We start from the raw sequence: 20,337 nt of genomic DNA, 5'->3' as shown, positions 1-20,337 counted from the left end.
AGAACAAATATAAGAATAAGTCTTTGAGGTGGTCCTCCCAGGATATGTTGTTTACACCATATATTCTTTTTGTGAGGAAGTTCTGTTGATGATCTAGTTGCTACATGTGCCCAGTCAGCTACATACTGAAGAGGAGATTGTACTCAGTGATTGGTTTAATGAGGGCTGAGTATAACAGGACACTGAGATCTTTGGACCTAATGTCCTACCCTCAGTTATAAGTTGTGCAATATAGAAGAACTTCTTTACTAAAGTAGACACATGATGGTCAAAGTACAAGTTACTGTCTACATGATTCCCAAATCCCTGACCACAGGGTCTCTTCTTAGGGCTGTATTATCACTGCAGTAATTTCCAGGGATGGTTGCCTTTCCTGAAGATATTGTTACACATTTTTTGGCATTGAGTTTTAATCTGCGACTCTGGCACCAGTCACTAGTCTGAGTAAGACCTTCTTGGAGGATGATTGTGAGTTTGGGAGACTCTCTGACTGCATCTAGTTTGTAGTCGTCTGCAGACTTGGTTAGCCAGAGGTCTTTGATATTGGCCTTGATTTCAAAGAAGTAGATGCTAAAAAGGAGTGGCCTCAGCACTACGTCCTGGTGAACTCCACTAGTGACGAGCCAATTTGTGGAGGTAGATTCACCTATCCTGACACATATTGTGTCCTGTGAGAGCCAGCTGGCTATCTATTGGGTGACATAGTGTTTTATACCAAATTTCCTTAGTTTGTCTACAGTGCCGAAGTAGAGTATTTATTGTGTTTGAATGCTTTAGCCAGTTTGAGGTAGACAGTAAATACAATTTTGCCCTCGTCCAATGAGAGCTCCATGATATCTGTCTTCATGTAGTCTATGGACTATGACTGGGTCATACTGGTACTTGTAGTCCAATGACTTGAATGAGCGCATAATGTGGCGGATCCTAATGACATTAAGTACAGTTTCCATTTTGCGCTAGTACATACATTGTAGTGAAGTGGCTGCGGTGGTGCAGCAGTTAGCATTGCCGCCTTACAGCAAGAGGTTCTCCCGTTCGAGTCTTGGCTGGAACACCTTCTCTGTGGAGTCTGCATGTCCTCCCTGCGGTAGAGTGACGTTTAAAGACATGCAGGTAGGTGCGTGCGTGAATGGGTTTGCCTTCTTTTAAGGTTGGGCATCGGGCTGGCAACTCGACACCATAAAAATCCACTGCCAATCATTAGCTGACCGGAGTTCTGCTGTGGCGACCCCTATCTGGGAAAAGCTGAAAGACGATTATACATACATTGTAGTGAAGATTTAGAAAATTAGTTTTTCAGTTTAAAAATGAACACTAACATGCAGTTTAGTCCCTTTTGTTGATGTGGTGACCTAATTAATGATATCTAAGAACCTGGAATGGTAAAACTTAAAAAAATCATCTGCATTATACTGGAAAATATCTGCATTTAATCTTAGCATTTTCAGTGAAGCCACTTTAAGGAGTGCTAAAGCACTGATTGGGAATCTTTTCTACTAGACTGGGCACTGTTTTCACATTCCTGACTCTACTCGTAAAACAAATACTGATTTCTCACTCTCTCATGGCTGAAGATTCTGTAGTGAACAGGAGGACTGCTACCACAGCTCTCAACCTACCATCCCCAAAATGAGGAACACTAGCCCTCATGATGTGGAACAAATGGGCTAAATGTGGAAAACATTCTAATGGCATGCTAATAATTTCAACTAGGAATGTCATAGGATGATTAAAATATGCTGGTTTTACTTACAAAAAAGATCTTTTAATGAATTAATATGATTCACTTGTATTTACTATGCATATCAGTTAAAAAATTCATAACACAAAATGTGTCAGACCCTTTCAATGTAGAACTTCATGTTCCTCAAACATTTTCAGACCCTAAATGAGGTGCGTTCTTCATAATGAGGTACACTTGAGAGGTATGAGTGCTACACAGATGCATTGACAACATACTTGAAAAAAACATTGAAGAAAGAGGTCTTTGTCTCTATCTACTCTTCCCTCATTAGTCCATTCATTGAGTACAATGCCCCATTTGGCATGTACCTCACTAAACACCTGCAGCAACTGGAGAGGCTGCAAAAGTACCTCACAAAGAGAATCTTAGGCCTTAAACATTTGTCCTATATGGACAGACCCAAAAAACTCCAACTAGTCTCTGTCTCATATCGCCTACTTAGAGGTGATCTCTGCTTGACTTACAAAGCCATGTCCGACCCATTAGAAATGCTACATCTAAAGAAATCCCAATCCCTCCACACCACATGCTCCTGAGACTTCAACCTCATTACCACAATTAACAGAACATACTGGAGGGACACGTTCATAACCCAGAGACTGCCCATGCTATGGAATAGACTTTCCATACAAGTCAAGCAGAGCACCTCACTGGCCTTCTTCAGGAGAGAGAAATTTTGATGATGGGAAATAGAAAATTCACCCCGGGGATCACTCCAGTGTCTTTACTTGACAGAGACACTGGGAACTAAGGTTGGGCGGCATGATTCCAGGGTAATCCTATGGGTTAGACTTGTAAAGGCTCTAGGGCCATTAGCCTAGTACACACCTATGAGCCTATGAACCTATGTATAGATGTCACAGGGTGTAGAAGACACTAAACATTAGCTGATGTTAGTGGCGTGACTTGCGTCAAACATTAGCCTGTTTTGAGGAGAAGTACCATGCTTCCTAAACTGAAAAGATAGTGTGCCGTAGTCTCTGTAAAGACTAGTGCTGGTCTTATGCCCAGTATTCCTTCAATTTTTGGTTGGTTGTGGGATTCTCCATATAAATTAAGCATTCCTACTCACTATTTAAGAGTGTTTCACATAGTGCCATACCAGAGTAATCTTGCATAGAACCTGTACTCATTGACAGTATTTTTTCTTCAAAATGCCATTAAACTGTTGCATGATTGTGGCAAGCTTCATTTTTTTTTTCTTAAACATGGCAGTAACCTTGCTCCTTAATTTTCTCTTACCTTTCTCATTTTTCTTGAGAGTACTGGCCAGGGAGTCTAATAATAAATAGGAGAAAAGGGATAAGGTGGCAAAATTTGATAGTGAAGAATGATTGAAGGAAGCTACGAGAGACCCAAGAAACCAAAATCCCACCTCTTCCACGGCAAATTTTAAGGAGGAATCTTCACTTCAAACAGCTCACAAAAACAGGAATATGAAGTAGTTTTCTAAAGTACTGAAATTCTGTTCACTAACCTTGGTGCTGTCAAACCTGCATCAGTGTCCTTTGTGATTGTGTTAGGTCCTGGGGAGGACTGTCAAAGAAAGATGAGCCTTAGCCCTTCTGGAGGATTTAGTGAAGCTAGACCCTCCGTAATGCCTTCTAATTTAGCTTCTGTTTTACTGCAGTCTTCCTTCATTTATAAAGTGTTTACAGGAGAATATTTCAATTTGGTTTGGAGGACCACACCAAAGTATCGGGAGCCTGATTTTATAGCTTCATAGGTTTATAGGTGTTTACTAGACTAAGGACCACAAGGGCCTTTTTAAGCCTAGCCATGCATCCCAAATCTCTGACAAGTTCTGATACCCGTGATAAGTGTAAGCATGGGCCTGGGAGATGAACCTTTTACAGGTTACCTGTTTGCATTAGAGACATAGGTGCCAAACCAGGGATGAATTTTCAGTTTCCCATCCAGTTGTCCAAGTTGCACTTGAATTGGGTTAGGGAAGAGCTCTACTTCACATAGATGGGAAGCTTGTTCCATAGAACAGTTATAATGTGTTAGCTTTCATTCTTAAAGCACTCATGATTGACACACTATTGTTGAGACCCGGTAAGGCTGTAGCATTAAGCTTCAGCTGCCAAGAGAATTCTGTAAATTCAAGTAGCAAATCCAAGTCTCCACCAGTGTCAACCCTAACCGTACTGTCAATCAGAAAAAAAGGTAAACGTCTTAAAACCAGCACATTGCAACTGATGTCTATTCAGGGCATTCATTGATTTATTCTTTTTAATATCACATAGGTGCTGTCAGATCCTATCTTTTGGTTTTCTGTTGTTTTTGCCTCCTCATTAACACTCTTCAAGAAGAATCTTGATGAGTGGATGGGAAATAGGAAATACACCCCGGGCATCACTTCTGTGTCTCTGCTCGACACTGGCACAGGAAAATAACTTTCTTGGGTGGTGTAAGCCAGGGAACCTTGTTGGCTAGGCTTACGTAGGCCCCTGGGCCGCTAGCCTAGTACCTACCTATGCACTTAAAATGCATCACATACCATGCAAGCAGCAAGGTAAACTACCCAAGAAAATTCGCAATTGTACTTGCCAGGGCAAGCGAGGGTCCTGTCATACTCCATCACTGTTATGTAAGGACCTTCATGTTTATGTCTACAGCATCTGCAGTGTCTGCACTTGTGCATATGATTTGTACCATAATTGCCATATTGTACAAATGTATTGCTTTCCAAAGAGTGTTTTTATAGTTTTCCCTTTGTTAAATACAATTATTGGATGATTTCCTAAAATACGTTTCATGTCTTTATTAATGACAAGATTCCATTTTTTCTTTACAACATCAAGATATCTATAAACATCACTACTATATGGAATTATTAAAGACCCACTCACCAAACCACTAGCACACGTATTCACAACCGATGTTGACACGCCACTACTCTTCCTTACATGTGTATATTCAAAATGGTTGTAAACCTAGTATAAAGATGTTTCAGAATTTCATTCATCACATTATTCAGTAAACCACTTGGATATCCTCCATCTGTAAACAGAGCACAACATTTCCATTTCCCTTTTAAATGCTATATCATCAGTAGTCAGTTTCGATAGATGTACCATCTGACCTTTTATTATTCCCCTCTTTTGTTGCTGAGTGTGACAGCTGGTAGAATGCAAGTATGAATCGGAAAAATGCCTCTTTACAAAAGATGACAGAGGTATATCTATTTCCTGCCATATCTTTTGCGATTGTAACATCCAAATAATTGATACTATACCAGCTTATATGGGCGGTGAATTTAAGGAAGTTAGTAGATTCCTCCTATTGAAGAACAAAATGCTGGCCGTTCATCAATAGACCCCTTCACACAAACTCAGTATATCTTCCAGGAATCTGTAATACACATAAAATCATCCAGGAAGCTGTAATAGGCATAAATATGGGAGGCAGTGTCTGATGTGAACGCATACAACTCTGTCCACATGGCTAACACCACACTGGCAGCCTGCGTTGCTACTCCAGAACTTTGGTGAAAAACTTCCCCCTCAAAGGAACTGTAATTATTAGTCAAAACTAATACTAAAAGGGTCACCAAAGTCTGAACATTATTATTAGTAAAACCATCCTGGGAATGTAGAAACTTCCTAAACCAATTTAATCTGACAGTATGTGGGATAACAGAAAATAAATTAACAGTGTCCACCGTAATGAGCAGAAGACTATCATCATACACCAAAGTGTTCAAATTCTTAAGCAAATGCAAAGGGTCCATCAAAATCTGTGGCCTGGCTTTCGACAACCCCTTACTTTAACATCCTCATCTCATTAGCTAGCAGTGTCTCTGTACCGTGAAACTTACTTTTGTGTGAGCATAGACCAGAGATGATGCGGTATAACATGCATGCATTTGGAATGAGTTTAAAAACACTCTTTCCTTTCAGGAATCTTCCTTTTCTGCACATATCCAGATTCTTTTGAATTTTATAAATATTTCCTCTACTTGGATGCCTTCTACCTCCTTGTGGTCTGTTGGAAGATGAAAATGTTATCTGTAGTCATTTTTTGGTTATCTGTTTCTGAATACCATATCCACCAACCAGGGATTTCCTTTTTCCCCCTCCATTGTCAAAGATATCACTATCCAGCCTTGTCTTCCTCACAAGCATTCCTTGCAGTGCATTTTATCCTTTACCTGAGCTAAACTACACCTGACCCCTACTAGGGTTGCCACCTTATCAAATTCCCAAAGTGGGACATTTTTTAAAGAAACATGAGATTTTGCAAGACAAATCATACCCGCGGCCAGTGCAAAGGACAGAACTTCTCTTTTTTGCCAAAATAAAAGCTTATTCTTGTAGCATTTGAGTTCGTTATGCTATTTCATATAACAGTAAGGTGTCTCAGATAACAAATAACTGTTTTATGTAACTATTAAAGAAATCTTGGGAAATAATTTTGTCCTAAAATCTCAGGACATTTGCCATTTTTTATTTTTTATTTTTTTGTAGGACACAACTGCCTAAAGAGGGACTGTCCCTTGCTAAGGGAACAGGTGGTAACCGTACCCTACTACTGCCACCTCCTGTGCTTCCTCTTTTCCTTCTGCCCTTCTTGTATCTAGGAATCACTATATTTTACTCTCCAGCTAACATAGACGGTGCATCTTTTTTTGGCCTCTAATGCATAGCCCTTCTTTTGCATGTACAGCACACAACTGACAGATTTCATTAACATGGATCATTGTAAGTACAGCACACAACTGACAGATTTCATTAACATGGATCGTTGTATGTGCAGCACACAACTGACAGATTTCATTAACAGGGATCATTGTATGTACAGCACACAACTGACAGATTTCATTAACAGGGATCGTTGTATGTACGGCACACAACTGACAGATTTCATTAACAGGGATCGTTGTATGTATGGCGCACAACTGACAGATTTCATTAACAGGGATCGTTGTATGTACGGCACACAACTGACATATTTCATTAACATGGATCGTTGTATGTACGGCGCACAACTGACAGATTTTATTAACATGGATCACTGTATGTACAGCACACAACTGACAGATTTCATTAACAGGGATCGTTGTATGTACAGCACACAACTGACAGATTTCATTAACAGGGATTGTTGTATGTACAGCACACAACTGACAGATTTCATTAACAGGGATCGTTGTATGTGCAGCACACAACTGACAGATTTCATTAACATGGATCACTGTATGTACAGCACACAACTGACAGATTTCATTAACATGGATCGCTTAACTCTGCATTCCTTCTCCTCGTCCTCATTAATGACCTTTGTTTTTGGCTTGTGTAATATACACTCCGCCTTCAAATTTAATTTAAAGAGGCTGTTGTAATATATTTTCTAGTCCATCTTTGAACATTTTTCCATTGCCTCTTGTGTTTGTGGAGAACCCTGGCATGAGGCCTGTAATTCTCAAATATAAGTCCTGCAGTCATTTACTATTCCATATCCTTAATAGTTGTCTTACTCGTGCATTCATTCTAATTTTCACTTTCTTTGCACAAGGCTCGGTCCTTGGCCCCCTATTGTTCGGCATCTACTTCTCAGAAGTACAGGCCAACATGGGAGGACTTTGGCTGAAAAGGTTTGCAGACGACTGCAAACTGGGCGCCATAGTGGAAAGTGCATCGGACACAGATATCCTTCAGAAGGGACTCACGGAAACAGATAGCTGGTGCCAGAGCCATGGCCTGAAGTTAAACGCCAAAAAAAGTATAGTCATACCCTTCGGGAAAAACAAGGTAACCCCAAGCAATCCACTAAGCACAGAAGAGGTTATCAGGGACCTGGGGACCCAGGTTGACAAAGGCCTTTCTTTTGACACTCACGTTGCTAAAGTGGTTAGAAAGACCTTCTACATTGCCCACCTGATCATGAAGGGATTCACATCCAGATCTAGTGAGGTCATTGTTCCCCTGTACTCTTCACTTATCAGACCAATGATCGAGTACAATGCCCCATTCGGGATGTATCTCACCCGACATCTGCAGCAATTGGAGAGACCCCAAAAGTTCCTCACCAAAAGGATAAAGGGACTCCAAAATCTGTCATATGCTGCCAGATTGAAGAAACTCCAGCTCTATTCAGTCGCATACCGTCTGCTCAGAGGTGACATGTGCCTGACATACTAGGCCATGTCCAACCCGGAATTAATGGACATGCTCCACCTCAAAAAATCCAAATCCACCAAAACCACTAGAGCAAGCGACTTAAACCTTAGCACGGACATAAATAGGACATGCCGGAGGGATAGATTTATCACTCAGAGACTCCCTATGCTGTGGAATAAAATCCCAGTCCATGTGAGGCAGAGCACCTCGCTGGCTCTGTTCAGGAGAAATCTTGACCTGTGGATGGGAGATCGTAGGTTTACCCCGGGAATCATCTCTGTGTCACTGCTGGACAGAGGCACAACAAAGTAATGGGCACAGTAATTTTTCATATAAGGGGTGGCGTAAGCCACAAAAATTTGGGCTAGGCTTATAAATGCCTTAGGGCAGATAGCCTAGTATAAACCTATGAACCTAATTGTATTAGCTCTTTGTTCATTTCTTGCTCTTTCAGTACTTCTTTGCAGTACTTTTTCAGTCTTTGCTTTCTCAGATAATGCGTCCCCACAAAGGAACCATACAAGTGCCCATTTTCATTTTTGAAGGTTCAGACAAAGTGGCATCAGCAAAAGATGTGAAGGCAATGGATTTTGGTCCTTTGTTAATGCTGAATATTTTGCATTCATAGTTCATGTTTTAAATCATGCCTGACAGGGACACTAACATGTGCATGTGTGTTATGTGCATGCAAACTGAGGATTGCTGTTCAAAAGTGGAAAGCACCCTGTTACTAAGATGGAGTAAATACATTAGAGTAATCTTCAGTGTTAAACAAGAGTTTCTTTTGCATCATTTGACTTTTCTTTTTGTGTCATTTTGCCAGGCATTAGCACACAAGACATTGGTGCTGCTGCTGGGAGTCGACCCTTCTAAGCAGTTGGATCACCCTCTGCCAACAGTACATCCCCATGTAACGTATGCATACATGAAGTACATGTGGAAGAGCAGCCGTAAGGTAATAATCTCTTTATATTTTCAAAGTCTGTGTGTTGTATAATTTAGCATTGACTTGACTCATGCACAACATAGGGCAGTACTGTAAAGACCCTTGACTATGTTGTTTGCTTTGTTTGGTTATTCTTTCATTCTGTGTTACCTACTCTATTAATGGTTTATTAAAAATAAAACAGTAGCTGAAAATCCACACAGTATTGTATGCAGACATTATTTTTAAGTAATCTGTTACTGCTATTTATTTGCAGAGAAGGAGACTTTTTTTCATAACTGCCTGTATATTTATACTATTAAAGTTATGATTTCTTCATGGTCTTGTAGCTTAATATGTAAATACTAAGTTAGCTGTCCTTGTGGTCTGTTTTAAGCCTAGCCAGTTCACTTTTTTGTGCTCAAAATAACTTATCCAGTTTGGTTATAGATTGGCGTTATCCATCCCAAGGTCGATAATTATATATTAACCCTAATGAGAATAACTGGGATTATACCATTGATAATTTGAGGAGACCCATGCATGGGATAAAGCATTTAAGACCTGTCTTTGTCCATTAGTAGTACAAGGGGCAGTCCTCGGGTAAATTTTCTGTTTCCTATCCATAGATCTAAGTTGCTGTTGAATATGGACAGGGTTGAACTTTGTTTTGTGTGGATTGGTGGGGGGACTGTTCCACAATAGCAATACCCCTCTGTGAGATATACCTGTCCCTCCAAACTGTTCTGTTTGTGTTGCAGAAGAGGTTTATATCCGTAGACAGAGTATTTCTAATGTCATTAAACTTGATGATTTTGCAGTAAATCTGTCAGTAATGGTCAGAGGATGCCTTGTATGCCAGACGCATGTCATCCCTTCGAAGTCTGTAGTAGAGTGACAGGGGTTTGAGTCGTTCCATGGTAGGACATGCTATTCTTCTCTTGGATACAGTAAACTGAGACCTTGTTTTCACTCATAATGCAAATGACATTATCTAAGAGAGGTTGAATACAACTTTTGTTGCACTTTAGTGCCAGACCATGGTATGTACTCTCCATTTTTTTCTACTGTGACAAGTTACTTTCAAAGCATAGCATTGGGTATTATGTGCACCTTTCTTTTTGCTGCTTTTGGGCATGCCCTGTACTGTTACATTTGTTATTTGGGATCTCAAACATTGTCCTCTACAATCATAATGAACGAATAGACAAAGTAGGCAAGCACAAAGCACCTCACCTTATGAATTATTTGTTGCATTTTTTTTTTTTTTTACAAGGATTGTTGACTTCAGACATGAAAGACACCTTTTCGATGGCGGTCCAGGAAGAAAAGCTGCATAAGCATAACACATTTATAAGTATATCATAGCTGAGGTAGCAAAATAATTAGACAAAAGATGTGTCATGTAAAATATTTCATAGTTACATATAGACATACAAAAATAAACACATCATGCATATTAAACCTCTTGCAATGAGTTAAAAATATTACAATACAAATCACTCAGTATATGTCAAAAGCAGTTTAATGTTTGAGTGTTCCAAAATAATTGCAATTTCTTGGTTTCCGGGCTAGTAGTTATTTGATCATTAGGAAGCCAGGTGGGAGGATATAGGCGTTTATGTAGAAAGAGAGCTTGAAAGTTATATAAAGACTGAAAGATGTAATTAGAGTAGTCACAAATGATGGTATAGAGGAGAGAAAAATAAGTTAAGTAGAAAGTATAGATGGGATAGTATAGTTTGTCAGCCAGGTGAGCTTGAACATTGACACAATGTAGCATTTAGGTGATGAGGATGAAGGTTTCCCTTAAGGCTAGATTATTGTCTATTTACCTGATTGGGTTGGGTATGGTATTCCATGTCTTGGAGATATAACTGGAGTAAAGAGCATCCCTCTGATGAGTTTTGGGATTTAAATTGTTGAGCTAAGAATTTATCTTTAGTGTGGAGAGGTCTAATTAGGGTTTTGCCACTCTGCTACAGGAGTTAAGCAGGGAAGGACATTTATCTAGGAGGTGAGGTATAAAATAGCAATTTTTTGTGAACAGAATTTAAGATTGTTTGAAATTCCATCCAGTATATTTTTGAAAGTACAAAGCAGTAATTTGATCTGATCAGCAGTGAATTTGGCTATTTTATTGTAGCACTAGTCAAGCTTTCATAGACTGCTGTTGTACTGGTTAGTGAGGATAAGGAGCAGTGTATAGATGGGTCGGTAAGAGATAAACATGTGCAGTAGATTTATGATATAGGCCACTGAGAAATGGCTTGATTCTCTGCAGAGCTCCATGCCTTAATTGAGATTTCTTCGACATTATTATGTATGTGGATATCAAACTTGAGTAGAGGAGATATTAAAGATTTTTTCCCCCCTAGCCTGAAGTGTAAGGTGAGCATTTTCTATCCACTTTTTTACTGCTGAGCGGGGTTCAGTAGTAATAATGGTCTGTAGCTGTCCCAAGGAGGGGGCAGAGTAAATCGTTATAACATCATCTGCATACTGAATCATAGTGAATGGAGATGACAGTGTAAAGTTTGTTTATTTATAGGTTGAATAACAAGGGTCCAAGAATAGATCTTTGGGGCACACCTGTAGAGACTGGGAGAAACGTGTGATGTTTTGTTGTCCTATCTCACCTTCATTCTTTACATGTTGGATTGACTCGGCCTTATACAAATGCTTGAGGTCTTCCACTAGCTTGTGGCTGAAAACCCTATCCCATCATGCCCTAGGAAAGCTCCCCAGATCTAGTTTGCTGCTAAAACAAGATAGAGTGCTTCATACTGGCTCTGGCTAAGTCAAAATTTTCTCCTCTTCTTATATTGTTATTGTTTATCATTTTAGGATTGCTTGTTAGTTGTTATAACCAGTTAACATTATTAAGCATTTTTAGTGTGTTCACTACTATTGTTTCTGCTGTTGGCCGTCGTTTTTATTCTCAAGGCCTTTTTCCATACCCTATCCCGGCTTACAACTTATTACTTAAGTCCGTTTTTAATTATTGGGCTTTCTTTTTTTGAATATTTAGTCAAGCTTGTTTAAATTAGAGAGTTGTAAATTTTGAGTTTTTTTCCCTGGTTTTCCTTTCTTCATAGAAATAAGGCTAGCGCATTTAAATTAGAGGGCTGCTTTTGCCCATTTAAATTAGAGGGCCTTTTTTCCTTTATAGTTGGTGTGTTAAAATATTTAAAAAAAAAAAAAAAAAAAGTTGTTGTAGTGTTGATATTTTGTTGAGCTTCTTTCTTGCTGGTTATTGTTGTTGACTACACATGTCTAAGTAGTCTACGGATGTTAAACTGTCGGGGCTTAAAAAATGCATTAAGTGCAGCCACAAAATGTCCATTACATACATACAGTATGCATGTACTGCCTCAGAGCGGTAGGAGTGTTGTGCCATGTGCCACTCCTTCAGTCATAGGGTACTGCTAGAAAGGAAGAAAAAATTGATTCTTAGAGGATTGTTGAAGACCCCCTTTTCAGAAGCCATAGAAGAAGGTCAGGGTCCTTCAAAATCAGACCCTTCCTCCTCTTCTAAATCAGATAATTATTTATTTATTTACATTTGTTGACCGGGAGAGTCCGACTGGACACAGGTCCGTTTTCAGAGGAGGCCCGGGGGAGAAAAGCTCCACATTAAGTATTATTTGCATTATACAGTTAAAAAACATAGCATTTAAATATAGACATTAGTCCAGTTAAGGACACAAGACAAGAAGAAAACAGGTATAAAACAGCTGTAGAACATAATACAGTTTTAAAATATGGTGACATATACTAAACATGGTTACAAATGTAGTTGAGATTCATCAGTGAACAGTTGATACAATCTGTTTTTCAGGTACATAACAGCCATTAGCAGTTGTTGCTACACAAAGTTAGTATTATGTTGTAGGTAGCTGGGAACATGAGTAGCCAAGCTTGCTAAGAGGAGGTTGTTGATAGGGGGCTGAGATAGGTAGTGGGTGGGGGGAGTGGATGGTATTAGAGGAGGTTGCAAGGGCATATCTGGCAAGTTTTGAAGTGTGATTTTAGTAAGGATTTAAAGTGGGTGCAAGAAGTTACAGAGGTAATTGAGGATGGGAGGAAGTTCCAGAGTTTGGCTATAGTGCAGGAGAATAATGCTTCTCCAGCAGAGTTAATGGCTCTTGTGACCTGTAGGAGGTTTTTGTGGCTGGATCTTAGTGGTCTCGTGGTTATGTAGGGTTGGAGTAGATTCTGGAGGGATGGGATTTTTAGTGGTTGGTTTATTAGTTTGTGGGCGAGTGTGAGTTGGTACCATTGAAGGAGGTGGAGGAGCTCTAGCCTGCCCAGTTCTGCTAGTGAGAGACAGTGGTGAGTATGGTAGGAAGCCCCTGTGGCGAATTTGGCAATTTTGTTATAGCAGGTTTTGAGCTTATTTAGAGCGCATTGTCTAAGGGTAGTAAATATTGGAGAGGCGTAGAGTAGGGTAGCGATAAGATGATAATTTGCTACCGAAATTTTAGCTGCTTTGGTAAGTAGCTGCTGATTTCTATATAATGCTCCTAGTTTTTTGTGCACTTTTTTAATGGTCATGGAAATGTGAATGTCAAAGTTCAGTTTATTGTTTATTTCTACTCCTAGTAATTTGGTGTGATCTGTAGGGTGGATGGTGATGGTGTCTTTTGCTTTGATGTTAAAGTGAGAGCTGTCTAGGGCAAGTTTGGTGGGTTTGAAGATTAGCAATTTTGTTTTGTTTGGGTCGAGTATTAGTTGGGCATCGGATAACCATGTTTCAATAGAAGAAAATGCTTCCTGTGTGACTTTTTGCAGTTCTGGTAGGGAGTGGGCTGTGCAGATGATGGTCGAGTCATCTGCGTATTCTATGAGTGTGCCATGTGTTGTGGCTGAGGCTAGATTATTGGTGAAAATAGAGATGAGTAGGGGTCCCAGGATGGACCCTTGTGGAAATCCTATGGAGACTGGTAGTTGGGGGGGATAGGTTGTCCTGCCAAACAACTGCTTGTTGGCGGTCAGATAGGTAACTCTGAAACCAGTTGATGACTGATTGAGAGAAGGATAGGTTATCGAGAAGAGAGATGAGTTGTTTGTGTGGGACCATATCGAAAGCTTTAGAGAGGTCTAGAAAGGTAGCTGAGGAGAGATAACCTGCATTTTTATTTTGTAGGATAGTGTTAGAGAAAGAGAGTAAGGCAGTGGTGGTGCTATGGTTAGGTCGGGAAACCGTGTTGTGTGTTGGAGAGAAGGTTCTTAGCAAGGAGGTGATCTGAGACTTAAGAATTAATGCATCTATCTAGTATTTTGGAGAGTGGCGAGAGAATAGCTATGGGGTGGTAATTGGTTAGATCTGTGGAGGGGCCATAAATCGGGGAAAGGGTCTACTTCTTCGATGACTCAGTCTGGGCCAACAAGAAAATTGTAAAAAATTTTATCTTCAGAACCGGGTGGCTTTTGAGATGATGAGGAAAGTGCTGTCTCCAAGACAGCTCCACTCCCAGGTTTGGGCATTCTTCCATCAAAGGCACCAGTGTCTGTCTCGGCACCACTGCATCCACAGAGGCGCGGAGACCCTAGGCCTCAGGATGCCCCATTGGGTGAACCTTTCTCTTCCAAAACCTCTCCAGAATACCCTTCTGAAGAGATCTCTTGTAAGAGACTATGCAAGAGGAAGCATTTAGACTCCCCAGAGGAGTCCATCACATCCAATACAGACCTTGATGAGTCAGAAGGGTCCTCACTGTCACCCTCTACCCTCCCTTTTGTATGGAGCTCCGCTACTCTGTAACCTCCAATCATCCCTAAAATCAAACTTTCCTCATGTTATAACAACATTTCAAAGTTTGCCACAGGATCCAAATCCTCTTCTCACCATTGCAACTCCCTACAGGCTCTAAATTGGTTGGAACTCCCAAGCTACCTAAATTTCATTCAACTAACTACAGCACAAAAGCTAATTTTCAAACCTTCTAACTGTCCATCACTCTCCTCTTCCTAAAACTTCACCAGTCACATAGAACACTTAGATCCACAAATCAGAACCTCTTAGAACTTTACAAGCCTTTACACGCACCAGGGCAACTTCTACTATCATTCTCCCTTGCCAGATTATGGCACTCTCTTCCCCCTTACATTAGAACTACCCCTAACCTACCATCCTTTAAAACCCTACTCCACTCTCACCTCTACTCCCTCTGGGAGTGCTCCTGTACCCATCCTACCTGATTTCCTGATACCTATCCCTACTCTATTCTACTCTAATCTCTGTCACTGCTTCATCTCTCTAAAATTCCTTTGCCTAAATACATGTAGTGTATTAAATGAACATATATTTATTGTTTTTGCTAATATCTTATATGTGATTGACTCAGCTCATATTTTTCAAGATATGTAAAATCTTGCCTTGCTGTATATTGAATGTTAAACTGTTGTTCTCGTATGCTGTACTAATACATTGTATATTGTCTTTCTGTCTGGAGCTTTTCTCCTCGGGCCTCCATTGAAAACGGGCTACCTTGGCCCAATGGACTTTCCCGGTTAACAAACTGAAATAAATAAATAAATAATAATGTCTCCTTCACAGACCTCCTGAAAATACTTAAGTAGAGAGGAGGCTGGAAACCCATCACCCCTTCTGAGGAGGAGTCTGTATACCTGAAGGCTTTTGGGTCTAGCCCTTCCGCCACTTGGATGTGTCTGCCTTTCAATGAACTGATGGATCTAGTTTGTCGAAAAGGCGTGGGAGTCTCCAGACTCAATGGAGCCTTTTCCCTGGAGGCCAAACAAATTCAGAACATCCTCTACAGATAGAAGCTTCCTTAAAACAGGTGTCCCAGTAGATGCTATGGTGATGGTGGCGGCCACCAAAAATAACTGTCAGAGTCGTCCTCTTCTGTCCATCTGCCGAACAAGGAGTCTCATACGATGGACAGATATGGAAAGTGCACTTTTTTTCAGCGACCTTTGCAGTTAGATCGCTGAATTATCTCACCCACTTTACCAGACTTCAGAGAGAGTTGCTGAAGGAGCTAGAGGATACTCTCCAGGGTTCAGTAGCTGAAGGGGTATCAGAGAAAGTTTTTTCTCAGCTCTCTACCTTAAATTCAGTGATCAACTCCTCCAAGAGACTTATTTCTTATGCAGCTGATGGAGCGAGTAGGGCAGTGGGTTCAGGAATTTCCCCTAAGGAGACATTCCTGGATGTTGCCTGTGTGACACTGCGGAGCCCTTTAAATCTCCTTTTGTTAATGCCCCCTTCTATGGCTTCTTTTTGTTCAGGTCAAAAGTCACTACCAGGTATGAACAAGACTCTCTCTGCCGTAGGAGTCTGTTTTTCCCTACATGCTAGACCTTATCCAACAACTTTGTTGTGTGTGCATACCCTTAAAAAGCACCTTTTGATTTAATTACAACATTCGGTCTTCTTGGGTACACACCTGCCATCAGTTAAAGTGACTCTGTCTAACCCCATATAAAGTTCAGCTGTCCTAGTAGGATTTTCCTGACATTTACTCAGTTGCCTGCTACAACAAAAGCCATGGTTCACAGAGAGATTAAAAAGCATCAAAGGGATCTCATTATTGAAAGGTATCAGTCAAGAGAAGGGTACAAAAAAATTTCCACAGCATTGGATATACCATGGAACACAGTCATCAAAAAGTGGAAAAAATATGGGACAACAGTGACGTTGCAAAGAACTGGACATCCCTCCAAAATTGATGAAAAGAGAAGACAAAAGTTGGTCAGGGAGGCTGTCAAGAGACCTACAGCAACACTGAAGGAGCTGCAGGAATTTCTGGCTAGTACTGGTAGTGTAGTACATGTGGCAACCATCTCCCGTATTCTCCATATGTCTGGACTATGGGGTAGGGTTGCAAGACGGAAACCTTTTCTTACACAGAAAAACATCCAAGCCCAGCTACAATGTGCAAAACAATACATCAAGTCTCCCAAAAGCATGTGGGGAAATGTGTTATGGTCTGATGAGCCAGGGTTGAACTTTTTAGCCACAATTCCAAAAGGTACATATGGCGCAAAAACAACACTTTGTATCACCAAAAGAACACCATCCCCACGGCGAGGAATGATGGTGGCAGTATTAAGCTTTGGGGTTGCTTTTCTTCAGCTGGAACTGGGGCTTTAGTCAAGGTGGAGGGAATTATGAACAGTCCCAAATACCAGTCACGTTTGGCCCCAAAACTTTAGGCATCTGCTAGGAAGATGAAGAGGAATTCCACCTTTCAACATGACAGTGCCCCCAAGCATACATCCAAATCATCAAAAGAAAGGCTTCTCCAGAAGAAAATTAAAGTTTTGGAATGGCTCAGCCAGAGCCCAGACCTAAATCCAATAGAAAATCTGTGGGGTGACCTGAAGAGGGCTGTGCACAAAAGATGCCCTTGCAATCTGACAGATTTGGAGTGCTTTAACTAGGAAGAGTGGGCAAATATTGCCAAGCCAAGACCTAAGAAGAATGAATGTTGTAATTAAATCAAAAGGCGCTTCAACAAAGTATTAGTTTAAGGGTGTGCACACTTATGCAGCCAGCGTGTTGTACATTTTCTCTTTTTTATATTTTTCCCCTAACAGATTTGTTTGTTTTTCAATTGAATTGTACAGGTTATAGGTCACATTAAAGGTGGGAAAAGTTTTGAAATTATTTATTGTGTTCTCATTTTTTTTTTATATTACACAAACCTGGCATTTTAACAGGGGTGTGTAAACTTTTTATATCCACTGTATTTTGTAGCCCTGTAGTTGGAAAAGAAAAGTAAAGAACATAATTAAACATCCTCAACAGAATATGTATACTGGAGTATGTTTGTCACTTTATATTAGTATAACTCTACACTTGTGCATCTTGTCTCCCTGCAAGAGCTCAAGATAGTATTGTCACTCAGGACTGGAAATCCACTTTGAGGAATGTGGGCATAGTGTTCTTCATCTGTTTGGGAAGGGATCAAATGTCCTGAGTTGAAAGATTGTCCAGGATGGGGGGGGGGGGGGGTTGTCTCAGACATTTTACAGTATAAATATTTTGAAGGAGCTATAAAAACAGAATTGTAATGGAACCCAGGGCATATGACCTGAATTTTGGCAAGAGTTGTAATTGCAAGAGGGGGTACAGCAAACCATCATAGAAATATTGGGCTCTCTCTGTCAGAGCATCAGAATAATAGTGCGTGTTTCAGTGGTATGTCCATCAGGAGCAGATCAGTGTGAAATGGGGGCAGTCCCCATATATGTACAAGTGCATGAAGGAAGCAAAAAGGATAAGATAGTAGCAGAATGAGAGGGAATGAGTACAGTGCTCACTATCTAGGATAAGACGAAACCTGCCTGATCTAAAAACTCTGATTAAAAAAAAACAATTGCTTTTGTGGGTGCAATCTCACTTGAAAAAAAAATCAACATTACTGGGAATGGAAATTTCCTAGGTAACACTGTTCATAAGAGGTACGTAAGGTGCAAGTAAAATGAGGCATGGTACTATTTTATGAGACTGTATAAAAAGTAGTAAACAGACAAGATGACACAAGGCACTGTAGATAAAGATGAGACAGGAAGTAGAATCATAGTCTTTGCAAGGGCTGTGTATAATTCTATGTTTTAGAATAAAAAATAAATAAAGCAACACGAAGAACCCTTCTGTAGAAAAATAACTCAAAGCGATAAAAACAATGGTACTAGGGTCACCATAGCAGAAAGCATAAACTTGATTATAAAACAGAGGATTTTTCGAAAGCGCTAATCTTGTTTTATAATAAAGTTTATGCTTTCTGCCATGCTGACACTAGTACCGTTGTTTTTTATCGCTATGTTTTAGAAAAAGAATTCTGAACAAAGTCAAAAATAATGGGGGGGGGGTGCAAAGGCCTTAAATCAGAGACCGTTTTCAAATGTTGCTCTTATAAACTCAAAAAGTTACAAGAATAACCAGTTTTGTATTAGCATGTATTTTCTAAAGGAGATGAAATCTGAAACCCAAATATCCTTAATTCTTTAGTGACTTCAATCCTAAATGATTTGCCAGAAAACCACAAATTGTATGAGAAACAGACCAAAAATATGAGGTAAAAATCTGGACATTCTGCAAAATTTTGGATATTTGAGAGATGTGTTTATAAGACAGACCACTGTTTATGGGGATACAAAGTATTCCTCTCTCTACTTTGGAAATAAAAAATAGCAAATCAAAACAATGTATTTATAGTAAACTTTAACTGGTGCATATTATCTGCAGCACACCTCTCAGCTGCTTAGAGCAAGAAGTCTGGGCAAAGCCTAAAGTAACGAGGGGACAAGGCTCAAAAATTGTGACACATTTTAAATACTGCTCTTATCAACTTAGAAAGTTGCTAGAATAGTAGAATTTGTGTTAGAGTGCATTTTCTGAAGGATATGAAGTCTGAAACTCAATGCATGTCATTATTTAATGACTTCAGTCCTCAATGATTTGCCAGAAAACAATGAGGAACATACCAAAAATATGAGATACAAATCTGGATACCTGGGAGGTATGGTCTGCCGCTACATGTAAAAGCAGGATCATTCCTAGTGATGTACAGGAGAAAGGCCCCTCACAGCTAATACTGTAGCATGAAAATCTGTAGTTTTTGAACTGGAGAAGGAAAAAATGGTCTGTGTTGTGGAAATGGCCCAATATTTGGGAGCAAATGATCTCCACCAGTATGGTGGCACTTGGCTTTAGTTATAACTTTACAAAATACAAAGAAACAGGGAGAAAGGAAGACAGAGCTGTACATATTAAAGTTGGAAGAAGCAGGAAGGGCATTCAGAAGAATTGCAAGTTGAGTGTAGTCAACAAAGAATATAAACTTTTGAAGATTTATCAAGTAAAGGGATAAAGGGTGCATAATGAAACCATATAAGATGGGTTAAACAGATAAACTTGCTGGAAAAACAGAACTGTTACAGGAATGGTTCTGCTTAGTATTCAATGAGGTCAGTTTCTCAGACCTAGATAAAAGACACATCCAGGATGGGGGTGTTGTCACAGACATTTTACATTGTAAATATTTTGAAAGAGCTGTAAAAAACTGTAGTGTAATAGAGCCATGTGGCATATAACATGCAGTTTTTTAGACACAAGGAAACTGTGGTAATAAAACAAACTATTTAGAAAGTCATGGAAAGGAGGATATTATGGTTTTCCCTTTACTTGAAAGGACACAAGATAGGCTGGAAACTCTTAATATCTCATTTTGATCTCTCTTGTAGCAAAATCTTGAATATACTTTTGAATGAAATTATTTTAAAATAGGTAGAATACACAGGATCTAAAGCAGCATGGACTTTTTCTTCGAGAGGTTGTAGAGAACAAATCCAAGACATCTTTTAGGCATTAATATTTGTATGACTATCAGCAAGCTCCATTGGTGTAAGGATAAAGCCCTTTCTACAGCTTAGACAACCCATGTTGGATTAGCAGCTCTGGCACTAGAGAAGCTGGCTAGGATGAGAGAATGGTGATGAGGCAAACCCAGCCCACTTCTCTGTGGGAAGGTGGTCAGAGAACACATGTATAGAATGTGGGCTGTGGC

General features: G+C 39.9%; 1 protein-coding gene across 2 annotated transcripts in view; it reads left to right on the top strand.

The window, feature by feature from the left end:
• MTOR (mechanistic target of rapamycin kinase) overlaps positions 1-20,337 on the top strand; it is a 4,577,509-nt gene that overhangs the window by 3,284,250 nt on the left and 1,272,922 nt on the right. For both annotated transcript variants that reach the window (XM_044063218.1, XM_044063219.1), the window contains exon 36: positions 8,693-8,824. In XM_044063218.1, the coding sequence (XP_043919153.1) occupies positions 8,693-8,824 (132 nt within the window). The remainder of the gene's footprint in view (positions 1-8,692; positions 8,825-20,337) is intronic.

This window comes from Protopterus annectens, chromosome 2.part1 (assembly GCF_019279795.1).
Source record: "Protopterus annectens isolate FY-2018-M chromosome 2.part1, PAN1.0, whole genome shotgun sequence".
NCBI lineage: Eukaryota > Metazoa > Chordata > Ceratodontiformes > Protopteridae > Protopterus > Protopterus annectens.
Note: the sequence above shows the minus strand (reverse complement) of the source record. Positions and strands in the feature narration are given on the sequence as shown.